At 37.9% G+C, this 10,000-nt stretch overlaps 1 protein-coding gene across 1 annotated transcript in view; it reads right to left on the bottom strand.

Moving 5' to 3' along the window:
- Nucleotides 1–10,000, bottom strand: part of LOC122262438 (uncharacterized) — a 12,963-nt gene that overhangs the window by 917 nt on the left and 2,046 nt on the right. Inside the window, exons 1-11 of the mRNA XM_086540675.1 lie at nucleotides 8,911–10,000; nucleotides 8,144–8,302; nucleotides 7,219–7,431; nucleotides 5,692–6,320; nucleotides 5,326–5,494; nucleotides 4,867–4,969; nucleotides 4,445–4,578; nucleotides 1,508–3,684; nucleotides 931–1,108; nucleotides 618–766; nucleotides 1–396 (exon numbers count right to left, since the gene is read on the bottom strand). The exon at nucleotides 1–396 is cut by the window's left edge and continues 917 nt beyond it; the exon at nucleotides 8,911–10,000 is cut by the window's right edge and continues 2,046 nt beyond it. Coding sequence (XP_086396801.1) covers nucleotides 310–396; nucleotides 618–766; nucleotides 931–1,108; nucleotides 1,508–3,684; nucleotides 4,445–4,578; nucleotides 4,867–4,969; nucleotides 5,326–5,494; nucleotides 5,692–6,320; nucleotides 7,219–7,431; nucleotides 8,144–8,302; nucleotides 8,911–10,000 — 5,088 coding nt within the window. The 3' untranslated portion in view covers nucleotides 1–309. The remainder of the gene's footprint in view (nucleotides 397–617; nucleotides 767–930; nucleotides 1,109–1,507; nucleotides 3,685–4,444; nucleotides 4,579–4,866; nucleotides 4,970–5,325; nucleotides 5,495–5,691; nucleotides 6,321–7,218; nucleotides 7,432–8,143; nucleotides 8,303–8,910) is intronic.

Genomic DNA, 10,000 nt, shown 5'->3' with positions numbered 1-10,000 from the left:
ATAAATCTGAAATCTGAAATTCAGACAACTCCTCTATGAAAACAGAAAATATAAAAGTAGCTCACCCCTTTTTATAAAACTTATAGTAGTTCCAACATCCTAATGTAATTCCAATATAAAAAGGGAACATTGGTATTATAACAGTAATAAACTCAAACACTACATATCTCAACATATTTACTTTCCTTACAATAACCTACAGTCAATCTATTATTACAAACAATATTTATAACATATGAGTATTTTTTCTATCATAATGATGTAGTCATTGGTCACTCCGATATACTAATCCTTCTGAAGGCAAAAGCTTCATCTCTTATGACTGTGTGAAGGGGGAGTCAGGATGTCTTTATGGGCATGTGATACTTGGCCTTTCAGAACTTTCTTCTTAAGTTTCTGTAAGAAAAGAGGTAATAAGTAACAACATCATAAGTGAACATTGCCTAGAAGGATGATTACATGATTCTTGCACAAATAACTTTAATGCAAATACTAAAATGTGCAAGACTTTGTGCATTGTAATACTTACCTATATGACATACCATTATAACAAAAGTATTCATTTCTTTTTTCAGTATAAAAGCTTGGATATTTTTTAAGTTAAATAAATCACCCACCTGACTATATAGGCCAGCCATGAGTCTGTTAGTCTGACTTTGTGCTTTGCGATACTGCTTCAATCCTGGGCGACTGGCTTCAGGGAGCAGCTGATAAATTCTTTGATTTTGCTTACGAATGTCCTTGTAAGAAAATATTGGTGCTACATCTGAAATTTTTGAAAGTACATACATACTCTTACATTAAACATAAAAAGTAAATACTTAAGGTAATGCACAGGAAAATATTAAAATATTATCATGTATGCAGACCCATTAATAAGAAATAAAAAATATATAAAAAGAGTAAATTTCATTAGGGGATAACTCATACCTGCTTTATACAGAAAGCGCTGAAGTGTTGAAGGTGTCTGGAGGTTGGCTGGCAATTGCGCTACTACTTTGTGGTTGTGATTTTGTGCTTCCCGTCTCATCTCTTGTTTCAGGCGTATCATGGTTCTGCGGTCATCAGCTCCTTGGACATATCCTGGCCGAGCTCTTGCTAAGGCTTCCTGAAGGGTGATGGTGGAACTGTTTAGTGCCATAAAGCATGAATGGCATTTGATCAAATTCATGATAAATTGCATTGTTTTAAAATGCTTTTCCATGAAAGGTAGTTCTTCCACCATCCAGGGTATGTCAAATACCATAAAGACTCAATATAATTAAACTATACTTTCATATACTGCTTACATCCATATCTAACCCATCTCTATCTCTATCTATACCAATATCTTCATCTATCTATCTACACACGAACACACACACTGCAACATTACTACTACTTCTGCTGCTACTTCTGTGTCTGTTTCTGCTTCTGCTTCTGCTTCTGCTGCTGCTTCTGCTTCTACTACTACTACCTACCTATAAAAAAAAACTAAAAAGCTAAAAACCAAAACACTCTGATTTACCTGTAAGGTCATATCTTTTTTCGGCTTCTCCACTAATGCTGTTACTGGAGGTGCGATGATAGGATTCCTTGTTGGTGTTTCTTCTCTCAGATAATTCTCCTTATTGCCAACAGATATATCAAACTGAATAGGCTTCTTGTACTCAACATTCTGTTGGTTCTTCCTTTGTTGTTTTCTCATCCCTGTCACCACTAAAGACTCTATGCTGTTATTAGTTTCTTGTCTGTCTTTACAATAGTTATTCACAACAGGAAGTGGGGTGCCATCTTCACTAAGAAATGATTGGTTATGGTAAATTCTGAGCTGGTTAGAATCTTCCCTTAGGGATGATGATGTATGTGAAAGTGAGCACTGAGTTTTATCCTTTACCAAAATGAGAGACTCCTCAGAGGAAGATTTTGAATTTCCTTGTTGTTCCCTCTGGTGCTCCTTGTTATCAATATAATTGAGTCTTTGGTCAGAAGGGCCACTATATTCCTTACTAGAGTCATCATTTAAGTCAAACTGAGAGGACAACTGGGACTCTATTTGATTTCCAGATTTCATGACTTGCCTATTACTCTTTGCTTCATCTGACAATACATCTACATCTACACCCATCTTTCGATTGAGTTCTTCCCTAGCTGAAACTGGCCTAGAAAACAGCTGCTTATCCTTATCCTTGTTAATTTCTTGTTTTGAAGAATCTGTCCTCCGATATCTTGCAGTTGTCTTATCACTAATATGTGTCTGAACTTCTTTTCTAGAAGTTGACATTTTATCTCCAAGGTTATCTACTCTGTTACTGGGATGGCTATCTCCTACCACCTGTCTGCTAGAAGATTTTGGATCTTTCTTTATTTTTTGCTTCTCTCTGGTTTTACTTTTACTACTCTGTCTTTCTGTTTCTCCACTTGACTCAGGTCTGGAAGAAGGTGCAGAACTTACCAGGAAATTGTCTGCATGCCTACCTGGTCCTCTTCCAGAGGTCTGTTCTGACAATAGCGATCGATTGTCAGGCTCTCCCTCTTGACAATCTTTCATCAGTTGCTTGCTTAAATATCTGTCATTGTTATCATTTACTGCTTTATTCCTTATCTGTGCAATTTCATGCTTGTCTCTATCTTTGCCAGAGCTTGGCCTAGATGCTTGCTTTTCCTTCTCTTGATTTCTATCACTCCTCATGTTTTCAGACTTTGTAACTTGTTTCTGATACAACATATTGTCAACCTTGTTTGAGTGTTGACAAGAGATAGGGGTATCAACAGGACTCTTTGCAATACATAAGAGTGATTCTCCTGTCTGTATCCCTATACTTCTTCCATCTTCACTAAAATCATGTCTGTCATCTTCAGATGATAAAAAACTTTCTACACTTGGGAACATTTGGCCAAAATCATGCAACTTTGTAATTTTCTTTGTGTCCAGCCTCGGGATGTCTTGAACTGGTGGTGAGAGTACCTGAAGTCTACTGTTATTATTTTTGTATGGCAATGAAGGCACTGTTGTCATCTGACTCCCATCTCTTGCTTCTCTTCCATCACCTTGCCGTAGAAAATGGCTGTCAGAAATAGTTCTATCAGTAGCTTGTTTATTTGATATTATTTCTGTTCTCCCCTTCTTCATCTTGGACCTTTTATCTCTATGATGTTTGCTATCATCTCCATTGCTGCCATCACCCTTTATAGCCTGAATGGACACATTATCATCAGAAATCTCCCTAGCACTCTTAACTTGAGATATCTTTGGCCCTTCTTCTCCCCTTGGTTCTTCCCTCTGCATTTTCCTCATGGCATTCTGGAGATGAGTTCCTTCCCTGATGCTAGACTTTGTTGAAGGCTTCCTCTGCCCTTTATGCAATGCGTGACGAGACTTCTCCTCTGTGATGGCTAGCTTCTTCACCTCTTTCTCAATGCGTTTCAGAGTTGAGGCTCGAGAACTTGCCATGTCAGAGCCCATCTGGCTTTGCGCAACCCGAGGTGAAGACACGTAAGACTGACCCATATTGCTGAAGGCAGTAACTGACTTGGCACTCTCTGATTTTTTTCCAGATGATTGTGACCGACTCTCTTGTCCTACTTGACTCTCAGTGCTCCTGCTTTGAGATGAATTTGCCTTCATTCCTCGTTTCATGCGGTTACACTTCTCTATTACCTCATCGCTATAGTCACTTGATATAATGCTGCTTGTTGCAGTTTCTGAAGGAGTGAAAAAGAAGTATATAATACTGTATCTTAGAGATATGTCCTTATCAGTATGCTACAAAAATAGGAAAACGAGTAAGTAAAGTAAAGAAATCTAGAATGGCAATGAGTCATATGTATAAGCAAGCCTGAAAGGATATACATTCCCTATTTCATGAAAAGAAATTATTAGATTTATATTTTTACTGAATATGCAAATTCCTAGTAATAGATAAACAATCTGCTATATATTAATTTGATTATATCTGCCTCTGTTTGCTCAAAAAATACAGTGTCCATTGTGATAGAAAATGTACCAAACAAATCCATGGATATCATTTATCAATTACACACACAACACACAAAGCCATTTGGCAACTGGAAACTTCAGAATTGAAAGCTTTTCAATAGAATCCCAACTAACATTTCTATTTCTATTAACGATTTTCGTTTTCTGTTTTATGTATGTTTTTGAACTTAAATATCAATCATGTGAGTGAAATATATCAAGGCCAAAAATTACTACAATTACCTCACTATTGTTGTAAATTTACATCTAAATATATATTGTAAAGGTAAGGTTTTTACTTAAATAATATGTAAATATTTTTTAATTCACAATGAATTGTGTTAAATCACATTTTTAATTAAAGTTACAGCAATCTAACCATGTTTACACTCCTTTTTATAATAGAACCATTAGTATGCTCAGATGTACACATTTCATAACTAAAAAACTGAGTAACTAACTCATACTACCAAAACACTAGCTTACCTGACTGCCCAAGGATATCGCGAGTCTGAGACCTGACATTGGTATCTGACTCTGTCTGTGAACGACCTTCAGTCACACATCTCCTGAAACTGGTTTCAGATCCTATGCTGTCCCCTAACTGTTCCATCAGGGCCCTGAAATACCATGATGTATAAGATACAAACGCAAATTCACGTATTGCTAAGATTATTTTTGACGGTTGCACTGATTTTTAAAAATAGGTAAGAAAAATTCACTGAAGATATGCATCCAAAAACAAGGAACAGTAATACAACATATATCATTAAAATTCACAAGAGCTATGCAGTAAAGTAACTTAAAGTAATTCAAATACACATAAATAAAAAAGAGAACAAATCATAATAATGATAAGATATATTACAACAATACGATATTACTTTAATATAAATATACTCCCTCACCTCTCCAGCTTCTCTAATGTATGAATATGACGCTGTATCCTCTTCACGTATTTCTGCTTTTGCAACTGGATGAATGACACTTGACTGCTAACATCATTTGCATCTTTGTAAAAAAAGATCAAGATAAGCTCAATTTTTTTTTTACAACTATGTTAAGAGTTTATGATTTAGGTAAAAGAAAAAAAATACTGATATACTGTATTGCAATCAAACGTAAAGATGAACAGGAGGCTTTGGATGCAGAAACTGTGGCAGATTACAGATTATTTTTTGTACTTTTTTTAAGTTTTCTATGGTTTTAAATTTAAGGATAGCTCTATTCATCAGAGTAGAAAATGAAGGGAGGAAACAGACTCCTATTCCTCAAAAAAATTGTACATTTTCAAATACCTTCTGATGTGCAGTAAATCTAACAGCACTTTCACAATAAGCTAATATGAATCTGTTTTTATTATGCACCTGTATGACTGGAGGGTGTTGAATTGTGGTCTTCCATGTGCTGTTGTCGCAAAATCCTTTTTTTTGAATGAACCACTCTGCCTGTGGACAGTTGCTCACTTGAAGCAGCGCTCAACATCTGGTCAGCCTGAGACTCATCATGTACTAGATCATCAGCTTCATCTGCTTCCTGAGGAGAGATAACACAAAAGATTCTAGAAATTGTCTCTTATCTTCACTACCTAAAAGGATATGTTTCCTTTTATGATAATGGCAGCAGTGTCTGTCTTCAAATTCTAGAAGAATTTTGCTTTACTAAACATGTATTTCAAAAGTTTCATAATTTTAATAGAAAAAATACTAATATTACAAAAGACAATGTGTCACCTCATCTTTGGCTGCATCACTTGACATGTAGCCTAACAGTCTTGCATCCCTTGGTGAGGTGGAGTAAAATTCAAAGCTAGAAGCCAATGCCTCATCAACATGTCTGTGCCTTTCACGTATTGTCTCATAGGCACTCTCTGAACCTGAGCTGGTCCATGGCCTGGCTGCACCTCTCCTTCCATCATCATGGGACTCAGTGTCATTACCACGGTGTTGGTGATGCTCATGTTCAGATGTAGACTCACTTGGGTGGCTGTCTCTGTCATCCATATACCCAGGGGGCTGATTAGCAACATGAAGGGTGCCTCGTCTATCTTTGTAAAGCCGCTCAGATCGCGTGGTAGCAGTCTTCCAGTCATCCGTGTTTATAAGTCTCCCATTCATTTCTTCTTCATGCCAACTGGACCTCCTGTCTAAAACAGACCAGCGACCAACGTGGCGAGGCGAACACTCATCAGAAGTGACGGCACCTGAAGACACAGCTTGGTTTCTCCTTAATCCAAGTCCCCAATCTGGTGGCAAAGTTGCACTTTCCGAAAATGACCTAGAGTCTTCTTCATTTTCATTTGTCTTTGCAGTGTCATGTCCAATTATTCCTCTGTCCAGCATATCAGGTGTTGATGTATCACCTAGAATTTGATAGGAATATTATTTTCATGACTTAGACAATGAAGAAAAGACTGCTATCCCATAACAGTTTGACCTCTTAACCCCTTCACTACGGGCAGTAGAAAACGCCCTCCACTCTGCATCCAAGCTTCCGGTGCGTGTCAAATTTGAATATGACAAGTTTTAAGCCAAAACATCTACACATTTTAAGCCAAAACCTCAACATAATCATCATGTGTTATATATCAAAATATGCATAGTTAACCTGTTACCCCATGTGCATGTGACAAGTTATTTACATGGGTTGGGAGGAAGATGGAAAGAGTGACCTTGGTGGGAGGCCTCACTCATATGACCAAAGAAAACGATTGAAATAGTATGGTAAACTAATCATAATAAGTTTTATATTTTTACATGTTCCATAAATAAATAATAAAATTATTGCTAGCAGGGTATATCGGTACCTCCCCTGGTATAAGCCAATCCCACTCTTATGTAATAATAATGAAAGTCAAGTAATCCATTGTATCATATCCGACCTCTATAATGAAAAATTTCGTACAGTATCCGGAAGAAAGAAAACTCAATTCCACCAGAACTCAGCCATGACGCAGTATGCACGTCCTCAGGTTTGACGTGAGCGCTGCGAGGACGCAGTATACGCGTCCTCGTGTCGAAGGGGTTAAAGCTCAAATCTGGTAAGTACAACATTACCTCACCTAGAATTGCACACTGTAGTGTCTTACACATTGTAGAGTCTTATCATCTAAATATAAGCACTAAACCACACTGACGGCAAAATAATCTTACCTATAAATTGAAAATATTTGAAAAAGTATCAGTGAGATATAATTTACATCCCTGACACCTTTCACAGCAATACTCTCCCAAGCCTACCAAAACAGTTAAAACACCAACCTTTCCTAAAACTGTCCATCATGCTAGGATCACTTCTGTCTACCTGCTGCCAAGACCTTGGGGACAAGGAGGGAATTCCACTTTCTGTGTCCTCCCTCTGCCCTTCTGCCTGACCTCGATGAATGTCTAGCCCCGGTACGAACGCTGGTAAAGAAGACGGGCCACTCTCCGGTGTCACTGTGCGTTCACCTTCAACCAGTCCCTCGTCACATTCTGAATTTCATTGTGAAAATGCAATATTACTAATTATAAAGATAATAGTGTGTTGGTGGTGTGGTGGTGGTGGCATGGTGGAGTGGTGGGGATGGTGGTGGTGGAATGGTGTGATGATGGAGTGGTGTGGTGGTGGTGGTGATGGTGGTAGTGGAGATGGTGATGATGGTGGTAGTGGTGGTAGCAGTGGTGATGATGATGGTAGTAGTGGTGGTGGTGGTGATGATGATAGTGGTGGTGGAGGTGGTGACAATGGTGGTAGTGGTGGTAGCAGTGGTGGTGATGGTGGTAGTAGTGGTGGTGTAGTGAAGGTGGAGCAGTAGCAGTAAGATTCTGGACAGCAAGCTTTCTTTAACATCCAAATCTTTGAACCTGTGGCTGAGAGGAACACATTCATTGTGCATTACAACTACCTCTTTGGTGGCCTTTACCATGAATTAGCAGTTGCTGAAAGTTGCATAATATGCATGCTCTAGGTTAAGTAATAAATAGAGGTGTAGGCATGGATATAAGAGGAGGGTAGTAATAGTAGTAGTTGTTGTAGTAGTAGCAGTGGTGGTGGTGGTAGAATTAGTAGTAGCTGCAGAAGTGGTACTAGTAGAAAATAAACAGTAATGGCGCTGGCAAGGCAACAAGGGTATGAATGAAGGAAATTTTTTGTATGCATATTCTTTTTAAAAAAGTAGTAGTATGCTCCTGCACATGACCATACCTTTAGAAACTGCCATGAAATAAGTGCGTGTTGCAGACGGGGGCCGGTAAGCCTTGAGTGTAACTGAGCCACCTGGAGTAACCGATCGCTCTTGACCTTCATCCCGTTCACTCGTCGACTTGCATGACAAAGAACCTTGTTCTTCAGTTGGTAGACTTTCTGCATTTAAAGAAATTGTTCAAATCATAGAGAGAGAAAGAGAGAGAGAGTGAATGAGAAGTATCAGTTCAGTTTGAGAATTCAGTCTGTTTTTTTAAAAGTACTGAATCTATGAGGAAGGATGCCTTTACTTTAAAAAGATGTAGTCATTAAGGGTAGTGCGTGAAGAACATGACAAATCATCTGTATTCATATCCCTGCTTCGGTGACTCATATTATCATGAAATAGAGATCACTCAGCAGGTTGTAAAAAGAAAAAACTGTTACAACACAAATAGATTACTAATTAGACACTTTATAAAAATTGCAATAATACAAATAAAACTGCAACAGTAAATTTAGTAGCAGGAAAGATGTCTAACCATGTAAATATCTATCAACAGCAGACATTCTACTAAGATAAATGACCACAATCACTTAATCTTTTATTCATTTACAGCAGTGGTGGTAATGATGATAAAAGTTATCATCATAATAGTAGTTGCAATCATAATAACAATAAAAAAAAAAACAAAAAAAAAACAGCAATACCATTTTGTGATGCTACTGACTCATTTCTGAATAAAAATATAGTAAATCTTGATTGAGAAAAATATATAAATAATTACCTTCAGGAACAGCAAAATCAGGGTTGTTTTGACTCTGCATTACGTTTTCGCTAGCATGTGAGTCAGTTGTGGGCGTTTCAGATGTTTCGGAGTTAAATGTGTTTGAAGTGTCCGTGTCATCTGCTTCAATTTCCCCGAACATTCTGGTAATAACCCCAGCAACACCATGTTTCAGGCGACACTCTTCCTCATTAGTTGAAGGCATGCCAATGAATTCAATATAATCCTGCAGCTTGTTATAATCCTGCACTTTCTTCATTGTACCTTGGTCGAGGAGTATCTGAATACGCTTTTTAAGCTTGGCAGATAGAGCCTGCAGGGAATTGTTTGAGGATTGCAGTGATACCTGACTCTCTAGACAAGATTCAGAAGAGTTGTGGACTTCTTTGTGACCCTTTGCTACCATGAGATTGGTTCCACTTTTGCTATCCTTGCTCTTGGACTTGGAATCTGAATTGCTTCCTGTTGCAGACTGTCTATATGGTCTGCTAATGTTTCCATGGCTTCTGGCGTTTCTGCTGTTCTTCTTAGCTTTTAAATTAACTGGCACATCATCTGATAATTGAAGAGAATTGCAGCTGTCAACATCTGTATCTTTCATATCTGATGGGGTTTCCAAGTCTGAACTCTCCTGGGATTTTGAGCTGATATCATTACCACTGGATACACAAGATCTTCTCTGTTGGTTCAAGAGACTATCTTTGTTCTTAAGCTGATGTAATGAAGATTGAGATGAATACACTTCTTCATCAGATGATTTATTTGTAACTAATTCTGACCTTGAACATGCTTGAGATGCTCCTTCTACTAAGGTACTGCTAGTGCTTGCATAAATCCCTGGTAAAGGTAAAGGTGACATACTCTGAACCAGTGTGCTTGTACTTGTGGAAGTATTAGCATAAATATTGGCTAGGGTGTTTCTTGATATTGCTGTAGCTACTGGAACTGATCTAATATTATTCATTTTGGAGACACCATTGGCATCATCTTCCTTTCCGGTATGAGAGACAGAGAGTGATTGTTGGCTATTACTTCTTCTACATTCAACAGTGTTTTTGTATGTTTGGTTCAACTCAACAAGACTGCTGGA

Source organism: Penaeus japonicus, unplaced genomic scaffold, assembly GCF_977035675.1.
Source record: "Penaeus japonicus unplaced genomic scaffold, GWHDUDI00000001_assembly GWHDUDI00000010, whole genome shotgun sequence".
NCBI lineage: Eukaryota > Metazoa > Arthropoda > Malacostraca > Decapoda > Penaeidae > Penaeus > Penaeus japonicus.
Note: the sequence above shows the minus strand (reverse complement) of the source record. Positions and strands in the feature narration are given on the sequence as shown.